This window comes from Erpetoichthys calabaricus, chromosome 10, assembly GCF_900747795.2.
Source record: "Erpetoichthys calabaricus chromosome 10, fErpCal1.3, whole genome shotgun sequence".
NCBI lineage: Eukaryota > Metazoa > Chordata > Cladistia > Polypteriformes > Polypteridae > Erpetoichthys > Erpetoichthys calabaricus.
This window is the reverse complement of record NC_041403.2, coordinates 166860851-166876862: the sequence shown is the minus strand read 5'-3', so window position 1 is coordinate 166876862 and position 16012 is coordinate 166860851. Positions and strand designations below refer to the sequence as shown.

The following is a 16012-nucleotide window of genomic DNA, read 5'->3' as shown; positions in this document are numbered from 1 at the left end:
GCCCTGTTTCCTTTCGTTCTTCCGCTCCTCTCGATGCACGTCGCGACTCCTCAGATTTCCTTTTCTCGTTTTTTTTACTCCACGTTCTTTCGCGTAAAAGCCGATTATTCCTGCCTTCACTCTTTCCAAAAGTCTGACTGTCGTCTCTCCATTTATAGAAAGATCGACAACAAACTGAAAGGGGCGATTCCTTAATTTCCGTAACTCCTCATGTAAAGTAGCACTACGACTAAATTACCGTAACAAAAGCTTTGAAAAGTTGGTTCTAAAAATAAATAAATAAATTTATTAAAATTAACAAAAAAAAAAAAAAAATCGGCTAATTTACTAACCACCAATGGAGTCATTTTGGGGTGGAAGTCGGCCGATCGCGGTCGTCGGTTGATCGACTGTACGTGGCTGTGCATTACTTCAATTCGTTTCTAACCGGTAAACTCGCCCCAATGCACTGGGAGCAACAGACCACAATAAATTGAACCGAATTGAGTTTGCACCTCCAACTCTTTCCCAGGTTGACACTCTGAAGGTCACAGACAGACATGTCACCTGAGCGCCAACCAAACAAAACCCTCGACGCATTTCTATTTGGCCATCTCGGTTGGATTTGGAGGGTTCGGGTGGTAAATGTTCTACTTGGCTGGATATCCCTTCAACCGGATGGGCTGCCCTTTTCGGACCCCCAAATCCTACATGGCAACCCCTGTAACAAGACGAGGTACCCATAAGAGTTAAACTCTTGCATTATTTTATTTATTTTCAAACCCACTTAATGCAATTCAGGCTGGTGGGCAGCATCAGGAGAAAGACGGGCATCGGCCGTGGATGGGCCACCAGTCCAGAGCAGTCCCCACTCAGACAGACACCGACACTCAATGCAGTATAACAAATGTGATATTTGGGGTTTGTATGCAACAAGATTCGCTCTGGTGACACAATGCCAGCCAGAATTACACGAAACCAGTGAGCGGGTCACTCAAGAGAGAAACTGCAGTGCCTTCCACCAGCCGTCTGATAGATTCACAAACTGTCAGAGTTTAGGCCGTGTCTAGCCCCCCCCCAGGCACTGCCATCCACACTGGTACTGAAATGTGCCCGCCAGCAGGCGTGCGGGCAGGCAATCAGACCTCAAGTGACCCTCGACGCTCTCAACGCTTTTTTCCATAAAACTTCCCTTTATCAGCAGAAGCCACCAGAAATGCTGAGCCGCCAAATTCCAGCAGTTACTTCTCTTTTGCATGGAAACAACTTGTGTGGCTTTCGGCCGCTGACTCAACCAGAATTCTGTGTCACCGAGACCTTCTTAGTCAAGCCAGGGGATGTGACATGGGGGCAAAGAAAACGAAATAAAAGCAAAAAGTGTCCCTTCAAAACTCTGCCTGCAGAAATACTGGGCCTCTTTGGCTGGACAGGTGAGCCACCAAGATGGCACATGCAGGGCAGGCACAGTTGTAAAGGGACCCCCCCCCCTCTCACTCTGGAGAAAGTTATAGGCTGTCAGGGACACGAAGACCTCCCTACCAGGACCACACAAGGGTGGGACGTTGCGGTCATCTGTGCGATGAATGGAGCCCTATTTGCATACCAGGTAGCAGGGTGAAGATTTTGTTTCTTGGACTTCTCTGGTGCATTCAGTGCCACAGGGGGTCCAAATGGCTGGGGGAGAAGCTCCGGTCAATGAGGGTCGATGTCACCACTGTGCCTGGATGATGGACTACCAAACTGGAAGACCACCGTTTGTGTGGACTGTAAGTGGTGTGTCAGACATGGTCATGAGCAGCACGGGGCTTCCACAGGGACCTGCATTGGCTCCTTTCGTGCGGACCCTCAACTGCACACCTCAGACGTGAGACAGAAAAACAAATCAAGGCGGCATCTGCAGAAATGTTCTGATAACTCGGCGGTGGGCGGACACTTCTGTGGCGCTTTGCTGAATGGTGGAAACCATCGTCTTGATGTTAAGGAGCAAGTGGTTCAAAGGACATAATCGCAGATTTTAGGAGAGTCAAGTCCACTTTACCCCCAGTTCTCATTAATGGTGAAGATGTGGAGGTGGTGAGGACACAAATACCTCAAGGCACATCTAAATGACATGGCCAGCTGGAGTACCAACACGAAGGGTCAAAAAGGGTACAAGAAGATTCAGAAAAGCCGTTTAGTGTATGCAGGCCAACTCTTAACATGTTCTCTACTGGACTGTCTGTAATGGCATCAGTGCAGGTGACACAAACGGACTAAACTAAAAGGGGTTGCCTCCAGCTTGGGAGTCACTCGAGGATGTGACAAGACAAGCGGGCACTCAGCATGGCTCTCAGGAGCACATTTAGTAACGGACTGAGACCATCATGTTGATCCAAGAAGCACCACGTGAGGTCACTTCAACCCGAAGCTATCATTCAAGCTCTATAATGGGTCCCCCCTCAGAGGAGGTGGTCCTGTGCCCTCTGTGTGCAGAATGGTGCGGAGCTGATCTAGTAATCAAATCATACAACCTGAAGCTGAGCATGTGCGGGTCTTGGATGGGAGACCACCTAGGTGAAGCTTAGGTTGATGCTGGAAGAGGTGTTGGTGAAGCCAGCATGGGGCACTTACTCTGGGCTCTGAATGTGAATCCCAATGCCTCAGTGCGGTGATGGGGACACTGGGAGGTCAAAATGGCGCCAATCCTTCAGTGATGTCCTGCCTCTCTCTGTGGTCATTAAAGATTTCTTGGGTACCCTCTGAAAAGAGCAGGGTGTATCTCAATGTTCTGGCTAAACTTACCCTCCATGGCCTAGTCAACCTGGCCCCCTAATCATCTCCAGACTCTGATTAGCTAACTACCTCTCACCCCTTCACCACCTAACAGCTACGGTGTGGTGAGAGTACTGGCGCAAAAATGGCTGCTGCTGCATCATCCAGGTGGGTGCTGCACATTGGTGGTGGTTGAAGTGGCGCCCCACTCATTATGAAAATGACTTTGAGTAGCGAGACAAATGCAATAGAAGTGTAAAGAATTATTAGTATTATTACCTTAACAGACAATGCCATGTGCCAATAGTGGCTGCCATGCTGTACTGTGACGTATGTGCCATTCTAATCGCTTTACACTTACTAAACACCTGCGCTGTGTTAATCGACTTCTAGAATATTCATGTCTTATGTGTACTTGTCTGTTGGTGACATACTGGAGGTTATGATCGTTCTTCTTATATTAGATTTGGGCCTTTTTTTGGTCTACAAAACCCTAGCAGTCTCCTTTGGGATTAATAAAGCTTCTATTAAAGGGGACAGAGAGAGAGGAGCAGGCCATGGGGGACTGGAAGCAGACGAGCACCAATCATCGAGGACGGCAGTTGACAAGTGACAACTGCCACGACTAACAGGTAGTACCAGGCTTGTCTATTCAAGAGAGTGCCAGGTGGCCACTCAATCTGAGTCTGTATACCATTCGGAGATGAGCTTGGCATCAGGGGGTGAGTGGAGTCGAAGTGCAGGTAGGATGGTAGCTCAAGGTGGAAGGCCACCAAGCCCAAACAACTCTCCTGCTTAGGAAGAGCCTGCGGAGTAGCAGGACTTTGCTCAGTCACTTGGTGCTCCCTCCATGGCGTCGACCCTCCCAGTGGGCTCAGTCTGGCGGTGCTCTCCTAACACATTCCATTCGTTGATGAAAGAGGTCAGGTGGTCTATGCCAATACAATGCTAATAAGTTAAGAGATTTGAACCTGAGAAGTCACTACTGAAACTTAGCTTGGGGCTTCTTAGTGACCGACCTCCAGTTGCCAGGCTAAAGCTTCCCGTATGACAAGAATGCTACAAGTGGCATGACGGGTCATCTCATCCTGGGATTTAGCGGTTGGGGTGTAACGGACAGAAGTGTATGGCATGTCCCTCCTGCTTTGGGTCCACTGTCAGGACCTCTGTGGCAAAAAAGAAATGGAGAGAGCCAAGTAAACGGCAGGGCAGAAGCCGACTTCTAAAACAGAAGGAGAGCGCCACCTTGGCCGGAATCGGGGTCTTTTCTTTCCTTGCTCATCTTGTGGGCCCGCAGGCTGCCACTTCATATTTCGGATTTTCCAGGGACTTTCAGCCAGCACTGCCCTGACGTTTAGTACGTCTCGAGAGCGTTTAATAAGAGCAAAGTCTGTGGGGGCCTGCAGTAAGGCATGTGGTTGCGGGTAAAGGGTGGAATTAAAATAAAGGTCACGTCACTTCTGTGTATTAATTATTAAACAAACAAGTCTACAGTCCAACAATCACCAGAAGATCACTTATTAATAATAATAATAATAATAAAAGAACAAAATGAGGTGCACTACACGGGCCTATCAAGATCTGGTGTGCCGTCAGCAATCTCGCAGGAAGGACGGACCACCAATAACAAGAAACAAACCTGACATTACTGGTAGCAAAGAACCAGAACTTCCACAGCCTGTATGGGAAAAAAAAGGCCTCATGGGCCGCAGAGCGCGCCACCCATGCCCTGTAGGGGGCACAACGCTACCGGACGCTGCATGTGGGCTCTGTGGCCCCCAGAATCAAAAGGACAAAATCGGCATCCTACCCACTAGCCTCTGCAGCACAACCTTCCTTACCCAAAGTTGCTCAGACGAGCAAATAATCGCTCCCATTAGACGGCTGGCAGACAACTAGTTATTATGTGCAGGAATAGAAAGCAAGCAGAAGCGAGAGATAAGAGCTCACATGCTAAAAATGACAGGCTACAGACCGCCATGTTACTCAGAGCCTGGGAAAAGGAGTGACGCTATGGCGTCCAGCAGCCTGGAAAAGATAAAAACAAAAACGCCAAATGACGGGGGCCGGCTGATCGAGGACAGGAACAGGCAGAGGGGCTTCGCAGAGCCATGCATTCCTCAAAGACGAAGCTCCAGTCAAACCCCCAGAGAGAACAATGTCCTAAACGAGCCACCCTGGGGGATGCCACCGCTGAAAAGACCAAAATAATGGGGCGAGCATTCAAGGGACACTTCAAGCTCAGGGGGACGTGGGGATGTTCAGCCACCAGTTACCGTGCCCGGAGCCATTTAGAGTGCAGTCACAAGGTTGCAATGGGAGAAACCTGAATGGGACCCCCAGCGTATCGCAGTAACACTTGTAGCCCACCACATGCCATCTCTGTAAAATTGGTGTAGGAAACATTGTGCCAACTCCCAACAGACCAACGGGAGAATTCTGTGACCCCATCCTGCATTGCAAGCCCAACGTGACTCAAAGGGACAATCCGGTAATAGACCCACCCTACCCCCCCCCCACGAAAATTCAAAGCTAATCCCCTAACAAACATTAAAAGAAAAACAAAAACACAAAGATAGAACTCAATTTGTCCCCAGGGGCAAATTTGTCAACTTAACTCCTGCCAGGAGAGCACAGAGATGACAGCTCCTCATTCCGTCACCTAACGCTGCCGTCCCCCTCAGCTGCCACCCAGCTGGCGCGCCATTAAGGATTCCGCTCTGTGAGTGAAGCCGGACCCTGCAGACCCGAGGGGGGCCGCCAGAGAAACGCAGTCGCGTTATTAAAAAAATCCTGCCTCGATTTCCTCTCAGAAATTCTTTCATTTCTTTTTATTGATCGTTGTATCCAATTTGCGAGGGTCACCCCCCCCCCCCCCGAAATGCTGCAGCTTCCACTTCAGTAAAAATAAATTAATTACGGCGAAATCGATTCCAGTCACGTTCTGCCTTCTGGGGGTTTGTTTGCAGTTTGGGGTCAAAGTAGTCACGTGGCTTCACGATGAGGGGATGTCCAGACTGATCTCACGGTGGGCGGCGCGTCTTCTACTCTCATTGGACTCCCACCCGGTCATTTATCCCGAGTTAACGATAAAGTACTCTGTGATCGGAGTTAAAGGCACTACATGAAACAAAGACAACTCATCTAAGATATACTGACATGCGGCAAACTGGGGGGCTGCTTGGGAACAAGTGTGAGAAGACCAGGATCCACAACTGACTACCACAAAAATTAGGAAGTTGGTTACCAGACTGAATCATCCCAAGATCAGAAAGTGGGAGACCTCAGCCTGCAACGGCCTGAAAATGAAAAGCATGGAAATCCTCACCTGTGAAAAGTAAAGGTGAGGTCGGAGCAACTGTGACGTCAAATGGTGAAGGGACCTCCAACTGGCAGGTCTTGGGGGGACCTCCTCGTGAACGTTCAAAATTCTCAAAGGCTCCAAACCGTATCTGAGAGGATACAGTTATTTACTTAGCAGACACTTCTATCCAAAGCGACTTACAAAAGACGTCAATATAATCGAGTAAACGTCAGTCTGGGGGACTGTTCATGAACAAGTGACGACAAGGGTACAAGAATGACCATCAGAAGATCAGAAAGTTGCTTTGCAAATGGAACCGCCGTGAGATCAGCAAGTCAGAGTCCATCCTGAAAAGCATCAGCCTGCTATGGATTGAGAATGGAGAACATGGAAATCCTCGCCTGTGAAAAGTAAAGGTGAGGCCGGAGCAACTGTGACGTCAAATGGGGAAGAGACCTCAAACTGGCAAGTCTTGGGAGACCTCCTCGTGGACAGTCAAAATTCCCAAAGGCTTCAAACCATATCCGAGAGGATACAGTTATTTACTTAGCAGACACTTCTACTCAAAGAGAGTCACAAAAGACGTCAATATAATTGAATAAATGTGAGTTTCATGAACAAGGGTACAAGAATGACCATCAGAAGATCAGAAAGTCGCTTTACAAGATGGAACCACCACGAGATCAGAAAGTCAGAGTCCAACCTGAAAGACATCAGCCTGCTATGGACTGAGAATGGAGAGCATGGAAAAGTTGACCTTTGCAAAGAGATGGGGAACGACTGTGAAGTCAAACATCGGGAAGTTTCTCTTTACACAGAGAACCACCGACACTTGGAATGAGTGACCGAGTAGTGGGGTGGACAGCAGGACTTTAGGGACTTTGAAAACTCGACTTAATGTTATTTTAGAAGAATGAAGTGAACAGGACTGGTGAGCTTTGTCGGGCTGGATGGCCTGTCCTCATCCGGATTGTTCTAAAGGGCAAAGAGGAACTCAAACTGGCAGGTCAGTGGGGACCTCATTATGGGCGATCAAAACACTCGAAGGCTTCAAACCAAGCAGACTTCCACCACACAGAGGACACATTTACAATTCTTTACTTTAGCAGTCACCGTTACCGGAAGTGACTTACAAAGGAGATCAGGATAATCAAGTAAACGTTCGTCTAAGGGGGCTGCTTGGGGACAAGTGTGACAGAACAATTGAGCGTCACAAGTGAAGAGACAATTTCTGGGTTACAGAATCTACCGGCAGGACAGGAGAGCCTTCAAGATGTTTTTTAGAACACACTGAGGGGAGTCAGACTTTGGGACGTAGTTGGGGGGGCTCGATCCACCAACTGGGAGCTACGCAGGAAGATCTGGCACAAAGAAGAGGTGGCATCACCAGACAGTTGGCTTGTTTTCTCAGACAGGAGTCACCCTCTGTATTCTCTATTCTAGTTGGTGCCATCAGGTCACGGGTTCAAGGGTCCAAGGAGAAAAGCCACCAGATCTAATACTCCCTCATATTCTTAAATCATGGACACTTAGCATCAGCACCCGTCACTGGACAGTGTTGGTTTAATTTGTGGAAGTAACGAGTCGGTCTTACCACGCGTGTCATGTTCACCGTTCTGTTTATTTGTGTTAAGTTCATGAGAGATGGCCGAGCTCTTCGTCGCAGTCGCTCTCTACCATCTACTGACAAACCAAACTCCCCTGTTGGGGACAATAAAATCCAATTGTTCTTTCTGTTCCATTTTTGCTTGCAATGAAGGAGGGTCCTCTGAAGGCGTTTGCTGAAAGGCACTATATAAATAAGAAAAAAAAATCGGGAGCGGTCACCCCTCGACTCTCTCGTATACTCAGATATGGGGAGGGATACTTGAGGAGTAAACAGCAAGACAAGGATTATATTTTTATATTATGTACATTAAAGAACCATCAACAACAAACAAATTAATGATAATATATTGAACATTTATTAAAAAAAATAAAGTTGAATAAATTGGATTCTGCAGCTGCAAGAATAAAAGGTAAAGTACCGCTACTGGTTAGCAGAAATAGCCCACAAGTTAATAGAAATCTGCGTTTTTTACCGTATCTCCTCACGTTTAAGTTGGGGCTTGACTTTACCGTATAATTTCCGGTATTTTATAACGTTGGGCGTGTAAGTCGACTATTGGTCCAACAGATTACGATATGCTAAGGCCCGCCCACCTGAGAGAGGAACCACGGAGCACACGGCCTTTTTTCTTCTATGTGTTGTGCCTACGTGACCACGCGGTGATACCCGAACTATTCTGAAGAGACGTTTGCACTGATTTGTGTTTTTTTGTATCTCACCCCTTCATACACCGTTATCGTAACAGCATCCCTTATCTACGATGGAGCGTTTAAAAGAAGAAGAAAATATGAAGCTGGTTTTAAATTAAAAGACGTTGAAGTGCCGAAAGAAATTGGGAACGGCGCTGCTGCAACAAAATTCGATGCGTCTGAGAAACTGATGCAAGACTGAAGGAGGCACGAAGATGTAAAAAAAAAAAATGTACGTGTCGCATTTTTGAACGGGCATATCAATTATTATTAATTATTATAATTAATCAATTATTATCAATTATGGAGAATCCACTGCATCCACTGAACAGGATCATCTCCAGACAGAGGAGCAGCGTCAGCGACAGACTGCTGTCACCATCCTGCTCCACTGACAGACTGAGGAGATCGTTCCTCCATCACACTATGCGACTCTTCAGTTCCACCCGGGTGGGTAAACGTTAACATTATATAAAGTTATTGTCTGTTATATCTGCATTGTTATCACTCATTAATTTGATATTGTTTACTGTATCAGTATGCTGCTGCTGCTGGAGTATGGGAATTTCCCCTTGGGATTAATAAAGTATCTATCTATCTATAAGTCGGGGTCTGATTTTGTGATCGATTTTTCGGGTTTCAAGACCAGACTTATACGCGACTATATACGGCATGCAGAATTTGGTTGAACTAAGTGAAAGCTTACTCAAGTTATCGTGTTCATACACACACAGACACACACACAGACAGAATTCCAAAAACTGTATTTCCGGACTCAAGAAGGTCTAAAACATCGAGATTCGTCAAAATTTCAAAATGTATTTTTTTGGACGATTCCAATTCTTTCCCTCTACTTCATAAACGAGAAAGTAAATAACCCTGACAAAAATTAACGAGCGGAAAAAGCAGCCCACGTTTGATGCCGTATAAAAACACAGACGGATGGCATCGGAGTCACGTCCAGGCCTCTCTCCTGACTACGTATTAAGCAGGTTTAAAACAAAAAAAAATTGCCGATAGTCATCTCTGAATTATCCTTTGTCTAAAAACAAAAAAAATCAATCCGACCCACCGGCGGGATCAATGGAGAAGTTGAGAGCGAGAGAGTGAGCAGGCGGGTGGGCAGCACAGCCACTGGCAGGGTGGCCCGACGGAGTGAGACAGCAGCACCTCAGGGCTCATTCTCTGTCATTGATAATCGGCGCCGAGCGGTGAAGAGAAAAAAAAAAAAAACACACGTCACGTGAAGATCAAAGGCTTGAGAGAGAGACGGGGGACCGAGACCGCCGATTTGCTTCCCTCTCTGATGTTGCATGTGGAAACACTCAGCCGTGCGTCTCTTTATCAGTATTTGCATGCGTTGGCAGCGCCACATGTGTCACACAAACAAAGCACCTTTCAATGGCAGCGATTAGCACTCTGTGGCAGAACAAGGAGTACAAATAAACCTGTGATATGAAAGGGGGGGGGGGGAATAAAAATAAAAAGGGGCCACCGCAACGCACGTTAAAACACCTGGGAAAAGGCTCTTCATCCGAATGGCCGCCTCGTTCTGCTTGTTGTGTGCATCCAGGTGGGCTTGTCACAAAGAGACATGGAGCGGCAAACAACGGGAAGACACAAACCAGCGGATCGCAAAGAAGAATTATGGAGAAAATGACATACATGAAGCAGACAAGCCCCCCCCAATCAAGCCCCCTGCCATCACCAGTCCCACTCTACTACTTGGCAGTTTCCAGTCGTCTAGTATTAAGACTTCAACCTGTCTGTACTAAAAACGTTTACGATCAGGAGTACCAACAGTAGTGTTTGCTGTCTAGTGCGGACCCTGCCTTGTCACCCACTGCAGGCCCCATAGTGGTGGGCCGGTACTAAAATAAATTTTAACCTCGGTATCGATGCCAGCTTTCACACCTCAGCGCCACACAACTCCAAACCAAACCATCACCAGCCTTACTGCAGCCTCCCTGGTGTGCCGTGCCATCGCACCGTTTCACACCCTCTTGATAGCTGTGAACTCCCGATCACGTTGAACAACTGGGGTGGGGTGGGGGACCCCCTGAAGTCCCGATCGCAGCGAAGAAATAATACCCCCCCCCCCATGAAGTCCCGATGGCACTGAAACAATAAACGGGTGTTGTGTGAAGTCTGCAGGGCACTGAAACAGTGGGAGGTAGTGGGTGTAATTTGCTAATCTGTGACATCTCGATCGTGTCAAAGGGGTGGGGGGGGTCCCCATAAAATTCTGATCATGTCAAAGCAAAAACATCTCCCCCATGAAGTCCCGCTAACGGCAAAGCAATAAACGGGTGGGGTGGGGGGGTTTGAAGACTACATCGATCATGTCGAAGAAAAGGAACGGGGGTCTTCATGACGTTCTGATGGTGCCGAAGCAATAAATGGGTGGTGTGTGAAGTCAGCATAGCGCGGAAGCAGTGGGTTATGGGGGAAGTTGTAGATGGCGTCCAAGCAATGAACGGGTTTCCCATGAAGTCCACATGGCGTTGAAGCAACGGACTGCAGACTGGTTCGCCGTAACGTACCGATCTCGATGAAGTGTGGACTTTCGTTTTGTGACGTCAACTAAACGGACGTTTTTACACAACAGCAAGAGCAACTGTCGTATTTTTTTTCAAGAAATGTTAAAGTTTGCTTCCAGTAACAAAAATTTCCCAAAATGCTGGTACTGAAATGGGGGGGGGGGGGGGGGGGTTCTGGACTTTTCCAGTGGCGGTTGCACCACACAACTGAAATGCTGGGATGGAGGGGGGGGGGGGGGCCCTCTCTTTGAAATGCCCTTCACAAGATGGAATGGGGGGGTCCCAAGATTGAAAGGGGGGGCTCTCAAGATTGAAAGGGGGGGTCTCTCTTTGAAATGCCCTTCTCAAGACTGAAAAGGGGGGGTCTCAAGATTGAAAGGGGGGGGTCTCTCTTTGAAATGACCTGCTCAAGATGGAAAGGGGGGGTCTCTCTTCCCGCCCAATGTGTCTTCATGGAGATTCTAAGGATGGGGTTTGTCAAACAGGACCTGTGAAGGCCCACTGAGGCGATTCGATGGGTGATGTAGGACTTTATAAAAATTGAATTGTTGTTGTGGTGTTTGTGTCTCACACTTTCTGGCCAAACAAAACGTCGCTGTTTGAATTTAAATAAGCTAATCCTTCGGAGTCGAGGCCGGCACCACTATTGCAGAGATTCATGTTGGATTCCTTTTATTCGGTGCAAGTCTGTAGCTTCTCATTTCTTAAGCAACAAACTCTGGAGACGTTTCCTGCGGTTGCGGAAAATTTGGGACAGGGTTTCGGGGGGCATATTATTGGTTTGCATCAATTAAGAAGATGGCTGAAATTCATTGAACCGAGTTAAGAACTGTCCGACGCATCATGAAAGAACGGTGGTGAACCGTCAACTACGCAGAAGAAAATGTGGTCTGGGGAATGTCGAATGGTCCACGACCAGAGACCACTAAAACGATTGGTGAGGTCAAACCGCACAAAATGGACAGTGGAACTCACAACTGTGATTACGTGGGAACGGACGAGGGACTCTACATCCACAACACAGTAAGAACTTCCAGGACTGGGACACAAAAAAACCAGTGAGGATTGGGAACATAAAGACTGGAGGAGCGCGGAGTGGCGGACGAAGGTCACGTGGAGTGATGAGACCAGATTCAGCCAGTCCCAGAGTGAAGGGGGTAGCAGGGTAAGAAGGGACGCGCACACACAAAGTGATGGCCCCGTCATGGGTGGTCCCCACTGTACGAACTTCTGGGGGACAGCACTATAACCTGGGATGGCTTCAGGAGGCCTCGTCTCGGCTCAGCAACGATAAGCAGCAGCAGAATGAAGTCCGCCGAGTACCTGAAACTACTGAATGGCCGGCGTATCCCATGACAGCAGGGGAACATCTCAGGATGACGAAGCCAAGACTCGTTAGACTCCAGCAGTCAAAGAGCACACCGGAGTCATCTTCACTCACAAAGTGGCCGCCACACAGTCCTGATCTTTTAACCCTTTATGGAGCGGGTCGGCTCTCCCACTGTCAATACAAGATCCCATACCCCCCCATCCCCATTAAAAAATGATCTTACAAATCCAGACAAAAAATTAAAATTGAGACTTCGCGTGAATTCAATAGCATGGTGACTGTGTGCCGTAATCAGAGCTAAAGGTGGTCCAATGAAACATTAAGGTGGGCGACTTCTCACCATCTTCCCGTTTGTCTATGTTGCTAGCTGGGAAGCGTTCAGAGCACCACTCTGCTTTGTGTGAAAGTGCGCTACGTAAATAAATGACGCTGTTTGACTTTTACACACCGTGTCCCGTTTCGATGACATTGGTGACATTTCTAAAACAAGTGGCACCCACAAATAAGATGAAGATAGGTGCAAGTATGGCCACAAGGAAAGTGAGGGAGAAACTCCTACCAAACAAGAAGGTGTCACTCAATTTGATCCAAGCAGGTGACGGTGCCCCAATGGAGGGGTGGGCAAGCACGTCTGCCGCAATAAAAAGGGCAGGTGACCTGCTATGGGGGCAAACAAGTGCCTCTGTGCCACTGAGGAAGATCTCCTATGTGCTCCCCAAGCGAATTTTGGAAAACAGGCCCTGCCTGCCACTAGCAGAGGAACAAAAAGCTGACATGTGTGGCGCTTCCAACTGAGGGAAGCATTCTGTGTGCCCCCCCCCCCCCATGTCTCCCTAACACCAATATGGAGTAAAAAGGAGCTCCAGCTGGGGAAGCCCCCCATGTCCCAGCAGTAGTGGATGATTGTAAACATGGGGTGGGGTGAGCGTGTCCTACCTGGGACAAAACAAAAAAGGAACAAAACCCAAAGAGTGCCAACGGGTGGCCCCGGGTGTGTGGCAGATGCGGAGCAGGGTGGCCAATCTACTGCCCGTTTCAACCCGCACCTCTCTTTCTTTGTCTGTTTTTGAACAAACACTCGCTTGAGGAGACGCCCACCTTCTTCAGATGGGATAAACACTTCGTGGCAGGGGGCCAGGGCCGAAGTCCCCGCGGAGCAGAGCAGTAAAGCAGGCAAGAAACAGACGGGAGGACTTTACCTGTAAATAAAACATGCTGGCGGCAGCCATGGAGGGAGGGGGGCCGCTTTACAACAGCCACCGGCAGGCCGCTACACCGCTCGACGGCTGCCAATCAGCAGCACTGCATGTATGTGTGTGTCTAGTAGAATTTAGCCAAAAAGGAATCTCGGCACCCATTCTTTACTGACACTGCACCTCCAATCAACCGGAAAAACAGAAGCAGACTTTGTGGAGCTGGTCGCTTCACTGCATGAAGTGGAACACCGAAACGGGGAAGACAAAAGGCTTCGTGGCTGAAGGCCCCCCAACCCCGCATGCCTGTAGTGTCACCCTCTGAATACTAGACAATGGCTTGCCGATTTGCTACTTGGAAGGGACACTTCAAAACAAAGCACCGCTGGAGCCCAAGGGGGGGGGGGGGGGGCGCATTCCTGACACTCAGCTTCCACGCGCCACTCGCTCCGTGTGCTACAAGTCCATCGTGATGTGACAGGGAACAGACGGACGGACTCGCGGCGGCCTGTGAGCAAAACAACACACGAGGGGGAATGAGACACCCGACATGCCCACCCTCACCACTACTTGAGGGGCTAAGCAACCGGAATGAAGCGGCCAGCGAGAAAGCAACACTGTGGAAAGCGAAGGGGGGGGGGCACAAAAGTGAAATTTGCTCAGCGACTTGGCAAATGGAAGACACAGGAAACCCAGTGCAGCTGGTGAGGAGTTGGGTATAAGAGAAGGTCAGGCAATGCGCCTAAGTTAAGTGGGGGGCTGTTAAGCATATCCCAGCCAAAAAGGGCACCAAAGATGGGATGAGGGAAGTTCAACAGAAATGAAATTGCTAAAAAAAATAAATGTGAGCACACTATTCCCATCATGTCTGTCTGTGCCACTTCTAGTGGTAGCAGCTGTGCCCCTTGGATCATTTGGCATAAACTAAAAGAGTGAAAAAAATAAAATACAATATGCAGACAAACCCTGCCTCCTTGTCCCGATCCCCGTTTTATGATGGGAGCCTTTCTCGTTTCAGTTGTCGCTATTCCCAAATCTAATTTCACAAGATGGTCCCAAATTTGACCAATTTACAAAATATATTTGGGAGCAAAGATGACAGCTGCAGGGGACATCAGGTTCTGAATTTGATCAAGACAACCCCATGCAGAGAACACAAGTTCTATTAATATTAAACAGCTCCTTGAGGACATGCCGACCCCCTTCACCCCACCCTACTGTATTCTGTGCAATTCAAGGAGATCCGACTGAAGACAACAGCAGCAGCTCGGCGACCCCCCGAGATTGGGAGACAAGATGGACCATCGAGAATCACCGCGACTCGGATTTACCAGAACGGAAGGAAAAAAAAAAGGAAACGGGTGTTTGTGAGATGGCAGCTCAAGGACGAGGAGCAACAATGGGAAGCGCCTGCTCGGACTCGCGCCTGATCTTGTTAATATAGCGCCTTACACGACAAGCAGATGTCCTCACTTTAGCATCCTAGCAGCTCGAAATAAGGTGGTCTGCCGCATCGCGGCGGGTAACGAGTGGCCGTAGCCTCACAAAACAAACACCAGACGGGACTTGATGCTCACAGCCGCTTTCGCCGGAGATCCACCGATGACAGCCTCGGCGCGGCTCGCTGTGGCGAGGCCCGGCCCTCCCTTCGTTTCGTTTCGTTTCGTTTCTCGCGGCGGACAGGTGCGGCGTCGCACTCACCTCATACTGGATGTACTGCTTCCTCCACTCGGGGGTGATGTGGGCGGATAGATGCTCGGCGAACTTCATGCTGGCCGCGTCCCTCTGGCTGCGGTCTGAGTGGCGTTCCTGTTAAATATCACCGTAGTCTCCCGGCTCGTCCCCGCTGCTGTCGTGCTCCAGGGGCTCCCTCCCCAACATATTACACCGGGCGGAGATTGCGTACAACGCGGGCCCGGAGACTCCTGGGCGCCGGGACAAACGGCTGCAGTGTGAGCACCGACAACGACTCACCAGCACTTCTACTGTTGCTGCTGCCTGACGCGCTCTCTCTCCGTGAGTCTCCAGCGCCACTGTCCGCCATCACAGGCACCGCCCTACGTCAGCACGCAGCGCCTCGGCTCCGCCCACAAGGCCGGTCCCTGCCGTCGCCGAGCAACAGCGTCACCTGGGAGCGGCTAGCGAGCCCGCCAGTATTTGTGGCTTGGCTGCCGACAGAGACAGAGAACAGAACCTGGACGGAAGTGAACTTGAGCTGCTCCCTCACTGACGGCGACGATCGGGAGCGGATGGTTACGATGAATCCACGCTTTCGGAGTCCGCTCCTTCTCTAACCGCGGCGCCAGCATCTCGCGACAGGTGCTGCAGAAACAACACCGGTATGGCCAGTTGGGTGATTTCCTAGCTGGTGTGTCTATTTTTGTTAAGGCGTTTTAATGGGGAAATTTATTTTCGGTTAGTTTGGAACATTTTAAACTATGACGGAAAAACAAATTCTTCCCATTCAAAGTGATTACTTTAATATAAATGAAGGACCGCCCATTTTCATTGATCCTGCCCGCATCTTTACGTTTCAGGTTCAATTTGCATAAACCACGCCCCCCTCGTCAGTCAGACTAACCATAATCCTTTTATTGCGCACGATGGCTCAAGCGGC

At 49.0% G+C, this 16012-nt stretch overlaps 1 protein-coding gene across 1 annotated transcript in view; it reads right to left on the bottom strand.

Annotated features, from left to right (window-relative positions):
• xpr1a (xenotropic and polytropic retrovirus receptor 1a) overlaps positions 1 to 15477 on the bottom strand; it is a 136606-nt gene extending 121129 nt beyond the window's left edge. The window contains exon 1 of the mRNA XM_028812415.2: positions 15097 to 15477. Coding sequence (XP_028668248.2) covers positions 15097 to 15165 — 69 coding nt within the window. The 5' untranslated portion in view covers positions 15166 to 15477. The remainder of the gene's footprint in view (positions 1 to 15096) is intronic.
• Between the last annotated feature and the right edge of the window lie 535 nt (positions 15478 to 16012).